The sequence below is a fragment of the Peromyscus maniculatus genome, chromosome 5 (genome assembly GCF_049852395.1).
Source record: "Peromyscus maniculatus bairdii isolate BWxNUB_F1_BW_parent chromosome 5, HU_Pman_BW_mat_3.1, whole genome shotgun sequence".
NCBI lineage: Eukaryota > Metazoa > Chordata > Mammalia > Rodentia > Cricetidae > Peromyscus > Peromyscus maniculatus.
Genome location: NC_134856.1, coordinates 77,304,859 through 77,327,765, shown reverse-complemented (window position 1 = coordinate 77,327,765; position 22,907 = coordinate 77,304,859). Strand labels below are relative to the sequence as shown.

Genomic DNA, 22,907 nt, shown 5'->3' with positions numbered 1-22,907 from the left:
AGGGCCTAGGTCAGACCCATGCAGACTCCCAGATTGTTTGTTCAGTCTCTGTGAGCCCCTCTAAACCCTGGTTAGTTGATTCTGTGAGTTTTCTTGTGGTGTCCTTGACCCCTGTGACTCCTACAATCCTTCTTCCCCCTCTCTATAGGATTCTCTGAGTTCTGCCTGATGTTTGGCTATGGGTTTCTGTATCTGCTCCCATCAGATGCTGGATGAGGCCTCTGATGGCTATGCCAGGCTCCAGTCTACAAGTATAGCAGGGTATCATTAGGAATCATTTCACTGACCTCCCCACCCCCCCACCCCCACATCCCAGACATGTTTGGTTCTGTCCTGGGTCTCTGGGCTACCCAGTCTCTGGTTCTTGGCCCTCAAGTCAGTCTCAGGTGTAGACTCCATCTAGTGGCATGGGTCTCAAGTTGGACTATCTATCTATCTATCTATCTATCTATCTATCTATCTATCTATCTATCATCTCTCCCTCCCTCTCTCCTATATGCCCTTTATGTATATATTATAGTTTCCAGTTTTGTGCTTTTATGGGATTCCTGAGTGTGTGAATGAGTAGGTCTCTGCATCTACTTTCCTTATGTCTTTTCTTGAGCTCTTATCCTTATGTTGTGTACTATTCTAATGTGTTACTTTTTGTTTTATCTTATTTTACTATTAATTGATTATTATTATTTATTTTTTAAAAGAAATAATGAAATTCGCAGGTAAATGCATGGAACCAGAAAAAATATTGAATGAAGTAGCATGGACCCTGAAACACACACACACACACACACACACACACACACACACACACACACACACACACACGGTGATATTATGTTCCCCAAAATATATCGTGCACCCTAATAAATTTATCTGGGGTCAGAGAACAGAACAGCCACTAGACAGACATAGAGGCCAGAAAATGGTGGCACTCATGCCTTTAATCCTAGCCTTCTGGAGGCAGAGATCTATCCAGATATCTGTGAATTTAAAGCCACACTGGAAACAGCCAGGCATGGTAACTCATGCCTTTAATCCCAGAAAGTGATGGCAGAAAGCAGAAAGGTATATAAGGTGTAAAGACCAGGAACTAGCTGGTTAAGCTTTTAGGCTTTTAGCATCAGTTCAGCTGAGATTCATTCTGGATGAGTACTCAGAAGCTTTCAGTCTGAGGAAACAGGATTGGCTGAGAAGTTGGCCAGGTGAGGTGGCTGTGGCTTGTTCTGCTTCTCTGATCTTTCAATGTTCACTCCAATAACTGGCTCCCCGTGTTTTTTTATTAATAAGACCTTTTAAGATTCATGTTACACATGGATGTTCTGTTCTTCTGTGTTTCCTTAGCCCTAAATCTTCAGATGTGAGTATATAACTTGAAGTAACCATAGAAACCAGGAAAATAAAAAAGAGCCACGGTGTGGAGAAAGGAGCTTTAGAGAGGGGACCTGCAATGTGGTCAAGGGCCATGTTGATGTCTGTGGTCTATGCTGCTGGTGTGTGGGTGTCCATGGTCTGGGCTGTTGCCAGAAACCATATGGATGTCCAAGAACCATGCTGCCATGGACTGTAGAGGGCGAAGAAGCTTCTCTTGCAGTGGTATCGGTGACTGCAGACTCACAGTTGAGAGTGAGTGGCAATGAAGGCTTCTGTGACAGACCCCCCCCCCCCGACACACACACATACACACACCACAAAAAGAAAGAAAGAAAGAAAGAGGGAGGGAGAGAGGGAGGGAGGGAGACACAGTCTAGACAGGAAGCCGTTGAAGAGAGCACTTAAAAATTGTGACAGGGATGCTGAAGTGTATCTCTCCACAGTTGACGACTTCTGGTGGGGGGATTGATGTAGGGTTGGAGGTGGGGAAGGACTCAGTTTCCCTGAAGGGGCTGCCCACTGGGAGTTTGACCACGCTCCAGTGCGTATATGGGCAACACAGATCAGACGTGGTGTGTTTTTTTCTTTTCTTCATTTCTTCTTCTTTTTAGGGGGTGAGGGCACAAGGGTGGAGAAGTGGACCTGGCAGGACTGGGAAGCAAGTGTTATCGAGGTGCATTGTGTGAAATCCCCAAATAATCAACACAAATATTAGGTTGAAAAAAAAAGGGGGACTAGCAGGATGTAGATGTATGATATAAAGGAGGAAATGGGAAAATGGGGGGGGGCTTCAATTAGGTGGGAGGGCAATACAGAAGGTGAGGTAGGGAAGATAAACATTAACTGTGTTTGTGAAAGTGAATCATATTACCTTAAATTTACCTAAAATTACACAAGTACATATATGAATATCTATTTTTATTTCTTGATTTTTTGAGACAGGGTTTCTTTGTGTATCCCTGGCTCTTCAGTAACCCTCTGTAGACCAGGCTGGCCTCAAACTCAGATATCCCCATGCCTCTACCTTCAAGTGCTGGAATTAACGGCATGTGCCACACCATATATATATATGGAGTGATAATGCTCCCTTTAAAGAGCCATAGACTGTCTAACAGAAACTCCAGTGCCAGGTATGAGAAATATCTTTCTAGTTGCTCAAGAGAATCCAAGAGATTCCCAAACAAAATAGGCTATTTCTATTGCCCTTGTTTGCCTCTCAGAGGGTGAAGATAAGTTCCTACTGCTGAAGACATCAATGTTTTCATTTAAAAATATTTTTTTTAGTTGGAGTACAAAACAGTTTGTGACACTTTATACATATGACATTATACTTTGCTCATATCAGCCCATGCATTAATGTGTGTGTGTATGTGTGTGTGTGTGTGTGTGTGTGTGTTTGTATGTGTGTGCAAGTACATGTGGAAGCCTGATATTGATGTCAGTTGTCTTCCCTGTTCTTATTCCATCTTATTTTTTGATGCAGTGTCTCTTGCATCAGAGTTTTGGCTAGCCTGGCTGGCCAGTGAGCCTCCAGGAACTGCCTGTCTCTTCCTCCTCTGAGCTGACGTTGTAGATATGTTTTCCCATACCAGCTTTTAATGTGGATTCTGGGGACCTACAGTCAGGTTCTCTTGCTTGGAGACAGGGTCTCAACTACGTAGGTTTGATGGACCTTAAGCAATGTAGACAAGGCTTGTCCTGGACTCACAGAGATCAGGCTCTGCCTCCTGAGTGCTTGGATTAAAGTTCTGCATCACCGTGTCAAGCCCTGAAAACATCACCATGATCAAAGCAAAACTCCAGTGCCCCTCATGGGATTACAAGCACACACTGCTATACTTGCTCTTCATGTAGGTTTTGGGGAATGAATTCAGGTTCTCATCATACATGCACTTTACCAACCTAACCATCTCTCCATCCCATGTCATAGTATATTCTTTTTTGTTTGTTTGTTTTTTGAGACAAGGTTTCTCTGTGTAGTGTTGGTGCCTGTCCTGGATCTCGATTTGTAGACCAGGCCTGGCCTCGAACTCACAGAGATCCGCCTGGCTCTGTCTCCTGAGTGCTGAGATTAAAGGTGTGTGCCACCACTGCCTGGCTCATAGTATATTCTTATATTTAAGGTCTGTATGAGGACACCAGATCCCCTGGAAGTGGAGTTACAGACAGTTGTGAGCTGCCATGTAGGTGCTTGGAATTGAACCTGGATCCTCTAGAAGAGCAGCCATCTCTCTAGCCCCAATTTTCCCACCTTGAAACAGGGTTTCTCTGTGTAACAGCCCTGGCTGTCCTGGATCTCAGTTTGTAGACAAGGCTGGTGTCTGCTTCCTGAGTGCAGGGATTAAAGGGCATGCTCCATCATGCCGGACTTTCTTTCTTGTTTGTTTGTTTTTGTTTTTCAGTACAAGGTTTCTCTGTGTTGCCCTGGCCACTTGCTCTGTAGACCACGCTGGCTTTAAACTCAGAGATCCACTTAATTCTGCCTCCCAAGTCTTGGGATTAAAGGTGTGTGCCATCATACCTAGCTTACTTTTAGGACTGGATCTTACTCTGTAACCCAAGCTGTCCTCAAACTCAAAGTAATTCTTTGGCCTCAGCCTCCCAGTGCTGGGATTACAGACATGAGGCACCATGCTTGGCTTATATATTTTTTTAATTTTCTTTGGAACTTCACACATGGTATCCTGTTTTTTTTTTTTATTTTCTACAGGTAATTAAGGTTCTGATTTTTTTCAGTCTGCTTTGATTTGTGTTTTTGTATTTTCTTCTGTTACTACATCTAATTTAAAATTTCTCTTATATACTGTTTTCCATTTCTACAATTTCCATTTGCTCTTTTTTGATATCATTTCTTTCCCCCTTTTCTCTTTATTATACTCACTTTTCTGTAAAATCTGGAATACATGGATCATAGTTATCGCAGCTCTTAAGATATTGTTGTAGTAGCTGAAACATCATTTCAGTGTCTGTTTCTATAGACTGTTCTGTTCTTATACTTTTGTGACATAGTTTATGAACCATATTTTTCTTCACATGTTCAGTAATTGTTTTCTTTATTCAAACCTGGCCACTATAGAGGTGTCCATTTAAAAATATTGTGTTGTGTGATATTTTGTTTGTGTTTTGACAAATAAAGCTTGCCTGGATATCAGAGGGTGGAATTAGCCAATAGTTAACCATAGAGGCCAGGCAGTGGAGGCACACACCTTTAATTCCAGCACTTGGGAGAAGGAAGCAGGAAGATCAGGAGTTCAAGGCCACCATGGGCTACACAAGATTGAACCAGTCTAAAAGAGAAACCGGGTGGTGTTGGCTCACACCTTTGATCCCAGCATTTAGGAGGCTCACACCTTTAATCTCAGCACAATCGGGAGGTGGAGACAGTATTATAAGGTGGGTGGAGACAGGATCTCAGTCCCATTCAGTTTGAGTTGGACTAACACCCCCCAAACCCCCCACCCCCACCCCGGTTTGTTCTGGGATTTCATGGAGGTAAGAAGGTAAGAAGTCTCTGGTGGCTGGCTGCTCTGCTTCTCTGATCTTTCAGCTTTCACCCTAATGTCTGACTCTGGGTTTTTATTAATAAGACTAACTAGGATTGAGTTCCATCATTGCCTCTTTTGGGCACTACAGTTTGGGCCATGTGTCCTTCCTACCCCCAAGTGTCAATGTGTTAAAGACTTGGTCCTCATCTTAACATTTTTGGGAGGTGGTGGAAATGTTAAGAAGTGGGACCTACCAGGCGATCTCTAGGTCACTGGGGCCCTGGAGAGGAGACAGTGCAACTCCAGATATGGGCTGTCTTTTGCTTTCTTACCATAAAATGTGTGATTCTATTTTGCTACCTGCTCTTGCCAAGATATGCTACCTCAAAAAGGGGGGAGGGAGTGCATGAATGAGCGTGGCCTGAAACCTCCGGACTGGGTGCTAGTCTCTTGGCCTCCCCCAATTCTCATTTTTTTCCTCTTCTGTACATTATGACAATTTGGGGTTATTTTGGGGTTCTCTGCTACAGTTCAGAAACCAGTTTTGGGCTGAATGCTATTAGCTGTTATGTGACTCAATGCACATTTCCTGCCTTCTTGGGATCAGCTTTGTACTGCTATTGGCTCATGCTTGAAATCAATCATACCTTTACTATGTTACTTTTTCATCACTGTGACAAAATGTCTGGCAGAAGCAACTTGAAAGGAAGAAATATTTGTTTTGGTTCACACTCTCAGAGGTCTCAGCCATGGCTAGCTGGCTCTACTCTGGTTCACACTCTCAGAGGTCTCAGCCATGGCTAGCTAGCTCTACTCTGGTTCACACTCTCAGAGGTCTCAGCCATGGCTAGCTGGCTCTACTCTGGTTCACACCTCAGAGGTCTCAGCCCATCGCTAACTGGCTGTACTGTTTCTGACTGTGAGAAGCAGCCCACAAAGCTGCCATTTCACTGTGCCATGAAACAGAGCTAAGGAATGGATTTTGAAGGTATAATTTCTCCAACCAGACCTCACTTCCCATTCCACTATGAGCATTATCCATTGATGAAGTTAGCATCCTCATAATCCGGATCATCATCACAATATTGTGGTAGCATTTCAACATGCCCCCTATCACAATTCCCTGAAAGTCATTTCACCAAAAGGTAAATTTTGTTCTCTGTCATTGAGTGTACATATTGTGACTTCAATAGAGCATAACTGAAGTGATGCTCTCCCCATTTCCTGGTCCACATCTTAAGGAGCTGGTGGCTTCTTCTTCCTGTCTCCTGATTATATTCTGACTTCTATCCATCCAATATGCTGGGAGGAGCTGGGCAGATACATAGCAAGTTCTGCACAGCTGGTGTGGCTGACAGCCCCAATGACTCAGCCAACTTCCACCATCTATTGCCAGATACACATTGAGCAACTTCTTTAAATATTGAAAATGTACTGCAGTCATCCAGTCATTTCCACTTCTCCATGCTGTATGGAGGAAGAGAGGAAAGCTGTCCCTGCTGAAATCTGACCAAAGTTTTGATTTGTAAGCAAAAGAAATCATTGTTTTTACTCTAAGAGGCTACATTGAGATGGTGTTGTGTAGTAATCAATATCTGGAACCAATATCACACCACTGAGTGCTGTGATGGAAGTGACCACTCAACCAATTAATTAATTACCAAAATTTATTATGTAGCATTACTGGTCAGGTACTGAGTTGGGAAAGGCCTTTGTCGGTGAGATCTAGACAAGTACTCTGTCACTGAGCCACATCCTCATCAGTCATTACAATCTTTTAAAACTTTATGTACTCAGATGCCTATCTGTGTAGATACAGATCTATAGTGTTACTTTCAAAGGCTAGATCATTTTCATATCACAGGTACTCTGACTTATTTGAGAAGTATAACTATTGACTGCACTAAAGTGCTTACTACATGCCAGGCACTATTACAAGGGATTTGCTTCTTATTATTTATTCAGTCCTTGATAATTTATTATTTGTTTCTTATTAATGAAGAAACAGGCACTAAGAGATTAGTTTGTTCAATCTCTTCAATGTCGGACATTTTAGTGGTCATCAGTACTTTGATATTATGAACAATGCTACCATTAATATCTTGGTCCATGATTTTAAAGAATGTCTTGAGGTAAGTTCTAAAAAAATCAGAATTGTTCAGACCAAAGGTGTATTTCCAAAAAAAAAAAAATTTTTTTGTTTTTAAAGACAGGGTTTCTCTGTGTAGCTTTGGAGCCTGTCCTGGAACTCACTTTGTAGACCAGGCTGGCCTCGAACTCGCAGAGATTCACCTGGCTCTGCCTCCCAAGTGCTGGGATTAAAGGCATGCGCCACCAGTGCCTGGCCCAAAAGCTTCAGTTCCCATTCCTTGGATTCTTTTATCATTTGTTTGTTTGAGACAGGGTTTCTCTGTGTAGCTGTCGCTGTCCTGGAACTTGCTCTGTAGATCAGGCTAACCTCAAACTCCTAAGAGATCAGCTCGCTTCGGCCTCCTTAAGTGGAATGCACCACACCCGCCCAGGGGATTCTTTTATTTTTAAATGACTGAAAACATGAACCGCTACTTTAAATTGCTCATCTGTCTCCAAAATTCGACTTCATTTTAAATTGAGTTTCGTAAGCAAGCTTTTTCTGTACTGTCATACCAATTCTGTTGTTGACATGTATCTGTTTATAAGCTACATTTATGAGTTCCTATTTGGGCATCCTTTACATGACTTCACTGTATGTGCAAGACGAGCTCTCTGACTTTATGTAATACTTCCAAGAGATGATCCTTTAAGATTTCCACATGATTTAGAGGGCAGTGTGTGTGTGTGTGTGTGTGTGTGTGTACGTGTGTGTGTGTGTGTGTGTGTGCGCGTGCCACACACCTGGACAAACTAGATCACCAAATCAACATTTTTAAGTTGTCAAGAGTCCTCATCAAGGTCTGGTTCCATTTTCGTTTTTGTTGTTTTGTTTTCTGCTGTTGGCTACGTGTGTGGTTATCTCGGGCTGCGAAGGACTAATCTTCCAGCCACTCCAGGGGCTCAGTGACAGCACTTTTAGTCAGTCGGTGCCGACACCCAGCCAGCTTCCCTCTGATCTCAGGCTGGGGAAGGAGCCAGCGTTAGTTACCTCAGCCTCTCCAGAGGCTGCGCGCCTCGACACTCCCCTCCAAGGGACTCAAGCCAGTTCCACCAGCTCACATGACTCCATCCCAGCGACTTCCTTGTCCCCTCCGACCGGCGCACTGAACGTTTTACTCGGATAACCCAAAGGGGGCTGCCTGACCTTCTAGAGGGATGGCAATACTACAGCAACCCTGCGAATAAACCCAAGGAGTTGAAAACAAAAACCCAGGGGGCTTGGTGAGACCCAAACGCAGCCCTCTTTGGTGCTCAGTCTCTGATTCACTCCAGCAGCGGTGCTTAGTCGGCCTCGGCGCGCCTGAAGGACCTCGTCCCCCCGAGACGCCCGAGCAATGGAAAAGCCGAGAACATAGCCGCGAATCCCACGGACCTGCGGAAGGGTCGACCGAGGAAGCGACAGAGGCGGCTCCTCGCGTGGGCCTCGGCGGAAGGGCAGGGTTCTTGACGGACCCGGCGCAGGCAGCGCTCCGGGCGCCTAGCTTCCCGACACGCCCCGCGCGGGGGGCCTGGGCCGCTTCTCTGCTGTTGCCGCCGCCGCCGCCTGTGTTGCTGGGGGTGGGTGAGAGGAGGGGCGGAGGAGGACCCTGTCCGGGCGGCCCGGGTTGCTGGTTTTTGTAGCCGAGGGGTCCCTCCTTTCTCCGTGCTTCCCCTGACTGCCGCGGTGTCGCGGGGCCGTCCCCGGGGGCACCTCGGCACGCAGCGGACATGCCTCTCTTTGCCACCAATCCCTTCGACCAGGATGTGGGTGAGTGTTGTCGCTGCCCGCGGTCGGTCCCCCGCCAGACCGCGAGCCCGCGCCGCCCACCCCCCGCATTCATGCTGGACTCCCGGGCCGAGCCCGCCTTCTCCTCTCCTGGGGCCCCTGGTTCAGAGGCGGGAGGACTTGGCTCGTCCTCTCCGAAAGAAATGGGACTAAAGCCCTCTGATGGGCCTTGGGACGGGACCCGAGGGGCTTGGAAAGGAATTGCTTAAGGGATTTGGGGGGTCAAGGGTTGTTGCCCCGGGAGGAGCAGCCCTGATGAAGCCGTCTGCCGCTGGGGCTCGGCGTCTGGAGAAGGGCCGGGGCGTATCTTGGCTCGAGCGAGACTGATGATAAGCCCTCTCGCCAAAGTGTTTGCCTGGCCCAATGGAGAGCTCCAGGCAGGGAACGGGCAACATGTTTTTAGGTAAGGGTACCTAGGGATTTTATAGACCGCCCTTATAACGGTCCCTGGAGGAGAGAGGTCTGATTATGGGTAGATTGAAATATTGGGAGAGATGAAGATGGACTACTTGGCAACAACTGAAACGCTGTTGAAGACATGTGAGCGTTTGGGATGCCTTCCTCAGGCTGGGCCTCTGCCTTGGGGAAGCGTGGAAAAGGATTTTGCGTGGAAAAGTCTAGGAAGAGGTCTGGAATGTTAATTTTTTTTTCTGAATCACTGATACTAGATATCGATCATATCAGTTTAACAGGTTGACCGTCTCTTTTTTGGCCTGAAGGTAATAATGAAATTTGAATTTCTTGAAAGAGAATTTGAGGGTGACTTGAATGCACATGGGACTACGCTGGCAAACAAAGTGTAGAATGAACGCAAATCAGTATCATAGCCAAATTCCGTAAGACCCGAGTTTAACCATCACCACAGTAAAAGACTGTGAGGATTAACCTGTGGGAGTGGCTTTATGAATTTTGTTTATGAGAGATGAATTTTAAATTTTGCTCTCTGAACTCTTTATAGCATCTCACTGGAAATCCTAATACTGTTACTTCCTGCTTGGTTCGTGGTGATTTAAATGAATGTCCCGAATCTGAGCAGTGGATGGAACTTTAGAAATCATCAATAATGCTAAATAAGTAATGAATTGGAAAATTGTGTTTACTAAGTGCTTAGCACCAGTGCTTACTGAACACAGCGTTCATTGACTGAAGAGAGAGAACTCGGAAGACCATCCCATTGCTGCCCTTTGGCAGGTTTACAACTTACTGCATCAGTCACCAGGGCAAGTGCTTGTAATAAAACAAGACTTGCTGCTTCTGTGCCCAGCGCTTATACCTATGTCTATCTAGTTGGTTATTTATGTTTTGTTTTTTTTTTTTTTTTTGAGACAAGTGTCTCCCTGCTGTGATTAAAGGCGTGCACTACCACGCCTGGCTCCTACAGTTGGAATGGGCCTGGTTGTAATGGCACCTTGCTTCCTGCTAATCAGTCCCATTTATATTCTCCTGACTTGTTTGTTTCTGTGGTATTGGGAATGGAACCCAGAACCTAATATGTGTTCCTTCTGATTTTTTTTTTGAACCCACATTTGCGCTGGATTCGGATGAATTTCTTAATGTCAAACTTCCTCTTGCTACCCATGCCACCCATTTCAAACACAGGCACCTTCTTGCCTTTAAGCTTTTGTCTCTGTTATTTAATCTGTCTTTCTACATATATGCCCTCGTGCTTTAAGGTCAACTTAGAATCCAACTTGTTCCACCTGAATTATTTGCTGATTCCTGCAACCTTCTTGTAGCAACATTATTGACAGTTTGGAATAGATAAAATTCTTAAGGGGTTTTTGTTCTACACAGTGAAGACTGTTAGCTTTGTTTTTGCCCTTTACTCAGTAGCTACCAGTGATATCTCATGGCCAGGCATGATTTTGAAAGTCTTAGGCATTATTTAATGTCTCTTGGGGTGTTTAAATACTTTGTGTTTCAGAGCTGTTGTGATTTTTCACCTTCCCCAAACTCTTACAAATTTCAACATTTTTGTGTTTACTAAAATTAAGCATTAGAAATCATTGTGTTCTTTATTTTGTCCCTTTTTGGTGGCTGCTACATAGTTGGCTTTGAATAAATGCTTGCTGAGTTGAAAATATGTTAAATCTGTTAGACATGGATTTTTTTTTAAATTTAGTTTGAATTATAAAGATAGTTTATACCATCAAGTTCCCTACTGATTTATATTTACCAGTTCCAAAAGTCCATTCCTCATCCTTTTTTTTTTTTTTTTTTTTTTTTTTTATCAAGGTCTTAAATTTTTCTTCTGTGCTTTACCCATAGGTTTCTTGGACACTAAAGTGTTTCTGGTTTTCTGCTGAGCTTTTTAGTCTTTTTGCCTTTTATTTTTTCAGTGTCTAAATTTTGAGCAACCTGGGCTCAGTAATAAAACCTCTTCTCCGTTGACACTTTGTTCTCTTAGAGCCTTAGGAGGCTTAGTGTTAAGTAGAATTTGGAATGATTTATTTGAATTGAAGTTTTAGGCTTGCTGTTTATCAGCAGCGTGGCTTTCAGCTAGTTGGTTAGATATTCTGTACCTTTGTTTCCTTGTTTTTACATATGGAGTATAAGAATTATAATGTTTCTTAACTCAGGCTTGGTAGAATTGAGCCAGTGTTTAAAAAGCACATAGAATTTTTTTTAATTTGTGAAGTAAGTTTTAAAACAAAAAACCTACTCTTTTAGCGTTAAACACTTTGTGTATTCCAGTGACTCACAAATTTAAATAGTCTTGGTCTGTATTGGAGATTTAGGTATCCATCTACTTGATATTTCCACTGGATTTTGATAGGAGTCTAGAAACAAGCATGGCAGAAACTTTGTTCTCCTCCAGCTTCTCACTTTGTTGTCCTAGGCCAACGCAGGGATTGAGTCACTAATATTTCCTGTTAGTCAGTTCTGCTGTGGAAGAGTCATCCTTGATTCTCTCATGCTCCATTCTGACAGTAAGATCTTTGGGCTCTACTTAACTTTTGTCTAGAATCTTGTTGCCTCAGTATTATCATACTCAGCCATCTCAACCCCCTTTAGACAGAGACTATGGCTGGGGCTTTGTGGTAGAATTTCTTCTTACTCTTTGCCCTCCAATAAGGTTTCATTTATAGATGCCATTAGTTTTTAAAAAGTACTGGCTAAGGTGCCCTACCTGTTCAGAAATCTCTGGCGATTTTCTATATATACACATAAAGAAAGATATGATTGTGATCTTTGGATTCAATGTCATGTTAAGCTTCTTGAATCTGAGCATTCCAAGCGTTTCTGCCTCTGTAGCTTCATAGGACAATTTTCTTTGCTTATATTACTGTTCCCTTAGGTATTTTAAGGTTGTGAAGTCTATCACATTTTGGGGCCCTATTCAGAATTCACATTCTAAGAGAGGCTTCTCTAGTTGTCTTCTTTAAAACAAATAATTCATTGTTTTGTACTCACAACTGCTCATTTTCTTGACAAGTTCATTAAGTGATGGTCTTGTGTGGTATAAACTTTATAAAGATGAGAACTTTTCATTTCTGTCCCTAGTACCTTAGAGGCAATTCCTAGAACATATTAAACACACAATTTATCTAGTAATGAATTACCGATAATTTTCTAGATTGTTAGTTTGGTGTTCTGTTATCACTTAAAAATCTATTAGAAAACTGAACTTACCTTTCCATGTTGTTCTCTTCATTATTTGATTGTTTTATAATGTTCCATTTATCTTGACTTTTAAAATGTCAGAGTGCCGGTCTCCCTCCCTCCCTTCAGTGCCGGAGATCCAATGAGGGCCTTGCAAGTGCCAGGGAAGCACTTTACCTCTTACCTACACTGCAGTTCCTGGCCTTGTCTTGAAATGGAGTCTCACTGTGTATCCAGGTTGGCCTTGAATTTGAGGTGCTCCTGCCTCTGCCTCCTAAGTGCTGAGGTGACAGGTGTGCAACAGCAAGCCTGGTGCCAGTAAGAAATGTCTTTGAATCATTCCTTTGTCTCTGTTAAATGCTGTTTTTGATTTTTATAAAAGTAAGTTAGCAGCCAGGTATGGTGGCCCACTCCTTTAATTCCAGCTCTCAGGAGGCAGAGGCAGGTGGATCTCTGGTTGGAGGACAGCCTGGTCTACCTTGTGAATTCCAGGCCAGCCAAAAGTATATAGTAAGGCCTTGTTTAAATAAAAATAAATAAGTTAATTATTTTTCAAAAAGTAAGCATTTTAGTCAAACTCTGTTCATATCCTGCCTACTGTTAATCTTCTATACATACTTTGTTTTCATTTTGCTTAGTCCAGTCAGTATTATAAATCGCAGTCAGATTAATTTTTGTCCTAACCCAGTAGTTCTCAACCTTCCTAACATGTCCTTTTAACACAGTTCCTCATGCTGTGGTGACCCCTAACCATAAAATTATTCTCATTGCTACTTCATAACTGTAATTTTGCTATTGTTATGAATTGTAATATGTTTTGAATATGTTAATGAATCATAATGTAATATTTTTTGGAGATTTGGCCATGGGGTCATGATCCATATGTTGAGAACCACTGTCCTAAAATGCCGAGACCTTGGCTTTGGCTAAAAAATTTCACATTTAATTTAGGAAATGTAAAGCCATAATTATGATAATAGGCAATTTGCTAAATTATTATTGGTGAATGTGAGAATTTTGTATTGGACCGGATCAAACCCCTTTGAATTCATTTTCTAGTATTGTAAGGAGTTATGAAAATATCTCATTCATAAGGTTGCTATCAGGATTATTTTTCAAACATTTTATATTCTGATTCTTTACTGGTGTTGAATATGCGTTATTTACTTCAAATTCAATATGTTTAAAACTATAATGAAGCTTTTTTTAAAAAAATTAGTTAACATTTTTCCCTTTGTTTTTATGACCTGACATCAGTTGTTTACATCGTTCCACAAGTCAGTAGCCTGTGTGACATTTTGACTTCTATGGTTGTAATTCTCTACATTCCTGACAACAAATATGTACTGTTGACTGTGTAATAGGCACACCCACCATGCTCCTTCAGGATTCTGGTATAGTGTGTATGCTTTGAATCCATCCCTCTATTCCTGCAACTGCAAAGGTATTTACCATTGTAATCTGTAAATACCTTTCAGATCAATACAGAAGCTTCTATTGTTTTCTTCTTTCTCTAGTGATGGTTGTGTTTTAATTATGTAAATGTGCTGTGTGGTGGTGGTGCATGCCTTTAATCCCAGCATAGGCTGGCAGATCTCTGTGAGTTCAAGGCCAGCCTGGTCTGCAGAGCGAGTTCCAGGATAGCCAAGCCTACACAAAGAAACCCTGTAAAGAATGTAAATGTAATCCTTTTGATTAAGATATTTTTAATTGAATCTACAACCTAATATGAACTCCTCATGATGGCTTATAACAACTTAAATCTTCTGGCTCCCTTGTGGCTTGCTGTGAAACCTTGACAGGCCGAACTGCTTTTTGTGAAGCAGGCTGTACTTTGAAGCAATCTACCTGCCTCTGCATTTAAATACTGGGATTACAGATTTGGAGCTCCTGTGTCTGACTTGGCTTCTTTTTAATTTTGCAGCCTCATCTTCCATTCCTTTTTTAAAGGTGTATTTCTACTCCTTATTTTTTTTATGCAACTGTGTTTGGTCAGATATATCTCTCTTATGGCCTGGAATATATTTCTTCACTAGCTTAATTTTTTTCCTTTGAATGTTGAGGATTGAACCCAGTGTCTGAAACATAAGGATACCCATTACCACTGAGTCTTAAACCCGCACTGCCCAGTTTTAAAGAACTGTAACATCTTGAAACTAATGACAATCTTTTCCCTATAGAATGATTGTTACAGGTAATTATCCTGTCCCATTTCTTTACTTCCTCAAAAGTTCAACAAGTCATTTTAGAAAATCAGAAGTACCTGCTTATCAGTAAAAAGTCTAATCTGTTGAGAAGACTTAAATTTCAGTTGAGGCATTCATGTGTGATCCTTCTGAGTACTGTTAGAAAATACTTAATCTCCTTTTTTTGACTTTAGTGTTCAATTGCTGTGAAGAGACACCATGATCACAGCAACTCTTATAAAAGAAAACATTTAATTGGAACTGGCTTACAGTTCAGAGGTTTAAGGGGCTGGGGATTTAGCTCAGTGGTAGAGCGCTTGCCTAGCAAGCACAAGGCCCTGGGTTCAGTCCTCGGCTCCGGGGGAAAAAAACAAAACAAACAAACAAACCCCCACAGTTCAGAGGTTTAGTCCATTATCGTCATGCCATGAAGCATACAGGGTGACATGGTGCTTGAGAAGGAGCTGAGAGTTCTACATGCAGATCAGCAGGCAGCAGGAAGAGAGAGTGACACTGGGCCTGACTTGAGCTTCTGAAACCTCAAAGCCTTCCCCCAGTGACACACTTCCTCTAACAAAGCCACACCTACTCCAGCAAGACCACACTTCCTAATAGTACCACTCTCTATGAACCTATAGAGGGCCATCTTCATTCAAACCACCACAACTGTAGAGATAATCTAAAGATAAAATGAGATGATAAGCTTTGGATTCTTTAGAAGCAAGTCTGGGGTGTGTGTGTGTGTGTGTGTGTGTGTGTGTGTGTGTGTGTGTGTGTGTGTGTGTGATGTCCATGCCCCTTCCCCTGCCCTATGCTCTGGTTTTATCTTAGAAATTGGTAGTTTTTACTTTATTTGCTGTTTAGAAACCATGTTGAATTGCTACTGGTAGTTTATATTCTTCTGATTTAGAAAATATTTTTTTTTTTATAAGAGCTAGGAATTGTGCCACTATTTGATTATTCTTGAGGCAGAAACAGAAATGATGCTATCAGTTCAGAGTTGTAAAATGCATTGTTGTGTTTTTTGTTGTTGTTGTTTTGGTTTAGTTTTTTGAGACAAGATTTCTCTGTGCAGCCATGGCTGTCCTGGAACTTGCTCTGTAAACCTCGAACTCAGATCCACCTAAATCTGCCTCCCAAGTGATGGAATTAAAGGCGTGTACTACTATGCCTGCTGTGTGCATTGCTTGCATTTCTGATTTACATGAAAAAATTGGAGTCAGATGCTGATCTTTGTATGCATAGGAAGTGAAGAAGGGGATTCATAGTGTTCAGCATGTTTGCTAAGGAGTGTACCATATATGGTGGTTGGATTATTATTATTTTTTTTTGTCAATTTAACACAAACCTGGACATACCTGGTGAGGAAGAAGGAACCTCCACTGAGAAAATCTTCCATCTGGATTGCCTGTATGTAAGCCTGTAGGGCATTATCTTAGTTACTGATGTGGTGTGATCCCTGGGTAGCTGGTTCTGGGATGTATAAGTAAACTAACTGAGCAAGCCCCAGAGAACAAAGCCAGTGAGTAGCATTCCTCCATGGTCTTAACTTCAGTTCCTGCCTCCAGGTCTTGCTTTGGCTTTGCTAGGTATACTATGACCTGGGATATGTAAGCCAAATAAACCTTTTCCTCCCCAAGTTTCTTTTGGTCATGGTTTTTTTTGTTTTTTTTTTTGTTTTTGTTTTTGTTTTTGTTTTGTTTTGTTTTCGGAGCTGAGGATCGAACCCAGGGCCTTGGGCTTACTAGGTAAGTGCTGTACCACTGAGCTAAACCCCCAACCCCTTGGTCATGGTGTTTTATCACAGTCATAGAAATGAAACTAAGATGCCATACATGCTTAGAGATGTCATTAGTTTAGGAAATGTAAAGTCATAATTATGATAATAGACAATTTATAGTTGATCAGAAATGGGTTTATTACTTTCAGTTAGCTAGTGACTTTAAAAATAGGTTTCATTTTGATCACTTAAATTTATTTTTAATTAGGTTTTAAGATTTAAATGTTTTAATTACATGTAGGCGTCTCTTTAAAAAATAGCCTGCTTGAGCTGGGTGGTGGTGGCACATGCCTTTAATCCCAGCACTTGGGAGGCAGAGCCAGGCTGATATCTGTGGGTCAGAAGCCAGCCTGGTCTACAGAGCAAGATCCAGGACAGGCACTAAAACAACACAGAGAAACCCTGTCTCAAAAAAACTAAAACCAAAACCCAAACAAAACAAAAAAATAGCCTGCTTGGCTACCAGTCCAAGATGAATTATTAAAATGTACTACCAAGTCAAAATAACAACTGGCTTTTCTTTCCAAAGATGAAGTAAATGTTAGACTGAGGGATACCTGTTCAGGCTGGCTTGAGTCTTTTTGGGATTCAAAACAGCTGAGGACCTGTCCTACAGGGCTTTAGATACTCAACTTTTATCTGTGGGGCTTTCTTAGCATATGTTCAATAATTAGGCTGAGAGCATGGGTTTTTGAAACATTTAAAATAGAATCGATTATTTTCAAGAAATCTAGTGTATTTTGGATGCCTGAACAATTGCAGGTAAATTTGGGACAGTTCTTCCCTAGTCAGAACAAAACCAAAAAGCATTTTATAGTTGCATTCTAAGCAAGCAACTTAGTTATAGTAATGTCATTTTTTTCATGTTTTCTTTTTTTTCTCTCTTATAAGCTGCTTTTATATTGGTAGAGAATAATTCTTTTTCTAGCAGCCCAGATCTGATTGTATTTTTTGCTTGTTCAAGGCTCTTGGCTCTCTAATTTTTTGTTTGTTTGGTTTTTCGAGACAGGGTTTCTCTGTGTAGTTTTGGTTGCTGTCCTGGATCTTGCTCTGTAGACTAGGCTGGCCTCAAACTCTCTGCCTCCTGAGTGCTGGGAATAAAGGCATGTGCCACCACCTTCCATCTAATGTTTCTTGAATTAATACAGATATCTCTTCTAATGGGTTACATTGTAGTGTAGTTGTGTCTTATTATTTCAACTTTTTGCAAAGTGGTCTATTCAGCAGCCAGACTGTATTCATCATTATGGTTTTCTGTGTGTATTACTTTTTTTTTTTTTTTTTTTTTTTTTTTTTTTTTTTTTTTGGTTTTTCGAGACAGGGTTTCTCTGTGTAGCTTTGCACCTTTCCTGGAACTCACTTGGTAGCCCAGGCTGGCCTCGAACTCACAGAGATCCGCCTGGCTCTGCCTCTCGAGTGCTGGGATTAAAGGCGTGCGCCACCACCGCCCGGCTCTGTGTGTATTGCTTTATGCTTTATTACTTAAGTAGAAAGAAAAGAGGTCTTTCTATTTCTTTTTAGTTTCTAAATATATCCAACATCCTTTTTGATTTTATTTTTCTTTCTTCCACACCACACTTTACTTTTCTTTCAAATTGCTTTGGTCTTTATAATTTCTGTGACACCTTTCCTATCTTATATTAGGTCTGTATCTGTTAATTTCATTTGTCATTTTAGTTGTAAGCCACTTCAGATATGATGTGGAATGGGCTAGAAATCCATTTTATTTTCTTGAATATGTACTGACATTATTTTCTATAAAATTAACTTATCCATGTAGAGGTGGGAAAGGTGATCCTATTTTTGAGATGTACCATGCTCGATATCCTTGTATCATGACAGACTAAGCTGAGCATGGTGGTGTTTATTTGTCTTCTTATCTATCATTCAGAAGGCTGAGGCAGGAGGATTATGCATTCAGGGCCAGCCGGGCCTCTGTAGTGAAATCAAGGGTTGCTTAGGCTACGTAGCAAGACCCTGTCTTAAGACAGGTTAACAAGAGATAAACATAACAAATTGATGTGATCATAATTGTTTTTTTTTTTTTTTTTTTTTTTTGACATGGAAGTTGTCTTATTTGAGTTTCAGACATCTGGGGTGTTCTGTTCATTTTATGCTTAAATTTGATGTTTGCACAGCTATGTAGAAAAGTTATTGGATAGAAAGGTTATGAGCTCTTAGTAGTGCACTGAGTGGAAAAACCTACCAGGACCTAGATGCTTCTCCTCTCTGTTACAGCAGTTGTTTCTCCTGAGTATGAAGCAAGACACCTCTGGAAGGAGGGTCTTAGTTTTTTTTTTTATTTTTTTTTATGGCCTGCTCCTAGACAGAAAGGCAGAGGAGGATTAGAGAAATCCTAGTTTTTACTGCTGACTGTGGAAAGGATGGCTTTTAGTTATTACAACACATCCTTGTAAAGAATAATTCTAGTTTTGTGTCTTTAGTCATGGGAGAATGAGGGATAGGACTGGACAAGTGAAAATTAAAAACTGCATATCAAAACTAAAAACTGCATATCACTTTGAGATACCATTTTCTGAGCTAACAGTGAAATAAAAAATGTTTTGAAAATTGTATATTCTTACATAGTAATGAATAACTTGCTTTCTTATTTAACTTATTAAAAGATTGTACAACAACAGTATTGTAGCTTGAATATATCCCTCAGGTTCATGAGCTGGAAGCTTGGTCCCCACTATGGCACTGTTGAGAGGTGATGGGACCTTTCATAGGTGGAACTTAGTGGGGAGTAGTTAGGTTATTGGAAGTTTCAAACTGTTGGAAGAGATGATTGTAGTTCCTATGGAACCTGAATTAGTTCCTATAAGAATGAGCCTTTTTTTTTTTTTTTAAGTTTTTAAAGTGAGCCTGTCCCCTAAAATCCCATGGCTTCCTGTTGGATGAACTTATGTGACCATTGTGTTAAAGTCTATTGTGAGGTCTTCATTAGAGACTGTACTGATGAGGTTGCTAGAGCAAGCAGTCTCTGGTATTTTGTTGTAACAACCCAAAACTGGTGATAGAGACAGTGAGGCATAAGTACTGTATGTACTAGTACCTATGGGTTAATGCCTTTCTTGCTAGGTGTTGTATTCTAGTTGTCCAGTGCTAGAGACTAACTTGTTAAGCTATGCTATATCCCTGAGAGCTATGATATGGATGATTTTGTAAGCCTGCAAAGAATTTTATGCTATTAAACTTTCTAACACCTATGTCTAGCTGTCAGTAGTATGTCAAATATGGAATTTTCTTGAATTAGCAGGGTACTGAGGAGGAGAAGGAAGCAGGGGGGGGCTTCATTGTTAACATGATTATGACCAACTACTACAAATAAGAATCTTGGTATTGGTTGATCTATCTCAGGCTAAAAAAATGAATTTGTTACTGAAGGTCATGATGGTAACGTCACTTTATCACTGTGCCCTAGTCAAGACTAGCTAGCTACTTTGTGCTTCTATGCAGCCTTGACTTTTGTACATAGCTTCTGTTTAACCTAAATTGCTTTTTTCTGATTTCTTTTTCCCACTTGTTTGTATTTTCCTTAATCTTTCATGTTAGAAGATTGTCTGTCTCAGCTGTTAATCCTTGCCTGAGTGCCCCTGGTTAATACTTAAAAAAACAAAAACAAAAACAAATACATATTGGAAGTGCTGATAATATAGTTAGTTCTCTTTGACCTTGACCTTCATCAGAGTAAGTTTTTCTGGTGGTTCCTAGAGTCTCTTCCTCAACCCTCCATATTTTGTTTTTAGTATCTTTCATATTGAGCTGTTTCAAAAGGTGATAGTCTTTCAGAAGGTGATAGTCTTGATACTTAACCAGCCTTGCATAATCAGTACAAATCTCTCTTGGTCCAAGTGTATACATTTTCTACACATTGTTGAATTCAATTTGTTCATATTTTGCTGGGAGTTTTTCATTTATAATTATGTAAAGGATTTATTCATAGTTTTCAAGTAACACTGTTGCCTGACTTTAGTATTAGTGGTAATACTGGAAGCATTGGTTAAGTTAGGGAACATTTTCTCTGCTTCTGTCTTTTGCAATTGATTGTGGAGAATTGGTGTAATATTTTTCCTTAAATGTTTTGCAGAATTATCTTGTAAACTCAACTGGGTCCTATGCTTTTTGGTTTGAAAGATTATTAACTTTCTTGACTTGATTTTCTTAATAGGTAGCCTGTTTGGATTATCTGTTTTCTTGTCTAGGCATATACCTTTAAAGGAGTTGGCTTGCTTCATCCAAGTGATCAAATTAGTGGGCATAGAGTTTGTAATATTTATTTGTAATATTTATGAGATTCTCTCTCTTTGATTTCTGGTACTAGTACCTTGTATCTTTTTTATTTTCCAGTTAGCTTTCCTAGAGGCATACAGATTTTGCTGATCTTCAACAGTTGTGCTGATTTTTTTTTTAATTGCTTTTCTGTTTTCATTTTTGTTAGCTTGCTTTGTATTTAATTTTTTGGAGGCTGTCTCACTGTTCTATTGCTGTCAAGAGACACTGTACCAAGGCAACTCTTAAAAAAGAAAGCATTTAATTGGAGGCTTGCTTACAGCTTCAGCGGGTGAGTCTGTTTCCGTCATAGCAGGGAGCATGGTACTGGAGAAGGAGCTGAGAGCTGCATCCTGATCCACAAGCAGAGAGGGAGACTGGGCTTTTGAGACCTCAAAGCCCACCCTCCAGTGAACACTTCCTCCAATAAGGCCACACCCACTCCAACAGGGCCTCACCCCCTAATTCTTCTAATCCTTTCAATTAATGTCACTTACCGATGACTAAATGTTTAAATATATGAGTCTATGGGTGTGTTCTTATTCATACCATAACAGACTTTAAACTATTTTATTCATGTTGTTTAGAAGTGTATTGGGCTAAGAGGTAGTTAAGTTGGTAAAATGCTAGTCTATCACACACAAAGCCCTGGTTTTCATTCCTAGAACTGCATGAGCCTGGTGTGGTGATGTACTGTTAACCCCAGTACTGAGAAGTAGAGAAACGTGGATCAGAAGTTCAAAGTCATTCTCAGCTACATTGTGAGCTCAAGGCAGCTTGGGGTACATGGGATCCTATCTGAAAATAAAAACCCTAAAACAAGAACAAACAACAACAAAACAAAAAACACAAACAAACTAGGGCCAGTGAGATGGTAATGGTGTTTGCTGCCTAGCCTAATGACTTGAGTTTGATGTCAAGTATCTACATGGTATTAGCATAGAACTGACTCTGCAAGCTGTCCTATGACTTCCCACATATGTGTGCACATACACACAAAACAAATTAATAAAAAGAAGTGTATTGTCTTCATGTATTTAAGGATTTTTCAGTTATTGCTTACTACATTAATTCTGTAGTGGTCTGAAAGCAAACATTGTATGATTTATAGTACTTGTCTTAATGTGTATTATGGTTCAAATGTAGTCTATATTGGTGAGTTTGCATATGGGCTGGAGAAGAGTATGTATTCTATTACTGGTTAAAGTAGTTCGTTGACATTAGGCTGGATGGCCAATGGGCCCCAGGGACCCATCTATCTCTGTCTCCTCAGTATTGGGATTATAATTGTGTACTACCATGCCTAGCTGCTTCTGCTGTTGTTTCTTCTCCTCCTCCTCCTGAGTATTATGAGTATTACAATTATTATTTTGGTTTTTTGAGGCAGTGTTTCTCTGTGTAACAGCCCTTGCTGTCCTGGAACTAGCTCTGTAGATGAGACTGGCCTTGAATTCACAGCAATCTACTTGCCTCTGTCTCCCAAGTGCTGGGATTAAAGGCATGTGCCACCACTGCCTGGCTGTTCTTTTTCTTACATCTTTTTAATGTGTGTATTGGGGATCAAACTCAAGTAAGTTCTCCTGAATGCATGTCAAACAACTTTACTGACTGAGAAATTTTGTTAACCCTCCTGTTTATGATTTTGATTTCTAATACTCATTTTTATTCTTAGATTTTTATCTGCTTGCACTGTTTGTTGTTCTTGTAGACTATTCTTGCATAGTAATCATATTTTCAAAATTCCAAGGTTCTTAACTCTTGCTTTCTGTCATCTATCAGTCAGAAACTTGCTTTGTTTTTCAAATTGTTTTTATCTTTTAGTATGACTTGTAAATTTTTTCTAAAATCCCAACATTGTGTACTGGAGAATAGGAACTAATGCTAGACCTTTACTGACCTTTTCCCAGGCCTGAGCAATGTATCAGAGAGGCATGGCAGAGTGGCAAATACTTTGATTTGATGAGCCTGTGCCTCTGGACCATGAACTTCACAAACAAACTACGGGGTGAACTGTAATTGGGTTCTCCTCTTTCTTCAGGTGGAAAGCTCAAGGAGGCTGGATTTGGGAATTTTCCTGCCTTAAGTGAGTTAATCTCTGGTTAAACTAATTTGGTTAGTTATTAATAAAATATAGACCTTTATTTTTCTTAAGGGCAGGCTGTATTAAGAACTGAGTTCTCTGGGGTCTTTGAAAATGGTTCCTTTTTTTTCCTCCTGGCATTTTTTTTTTTTAAAATATATTCACTGTGTACCCACTGCAATTCTTACAGTCAAAGCTTACTTTATGTGTGGATCCCTTTGTTTTACACCTG

The 22,907-nt window shown here is 40.8% G+C and overlaps 1 protein-coding gene across 1 annotated transcript in view; it reads left to right on the top strand.

Moving 5' to 3' along the window:
• Positions 1-8,476: 8,476 nt before the first annotated feature.
• The window catches only part of Stam (signal transducing adaptor molecule), a 64,782-nt gene continuing 50,351 nt past the window's right edge, over positions 8,477-22,907 (top strand). Inside the window, exon 1 of the mRNA XM_006989945.4 lies at positions 8,477-8,733. Coding sequence (XP_006990007.2) covers positions 8,694-8,733 — 40 coding nt within the window. The 5' untranslated portion in view covers positions 8,477-8,693. The remainder of the gene's footprint in view (positions 8,734-22,907) is intronic.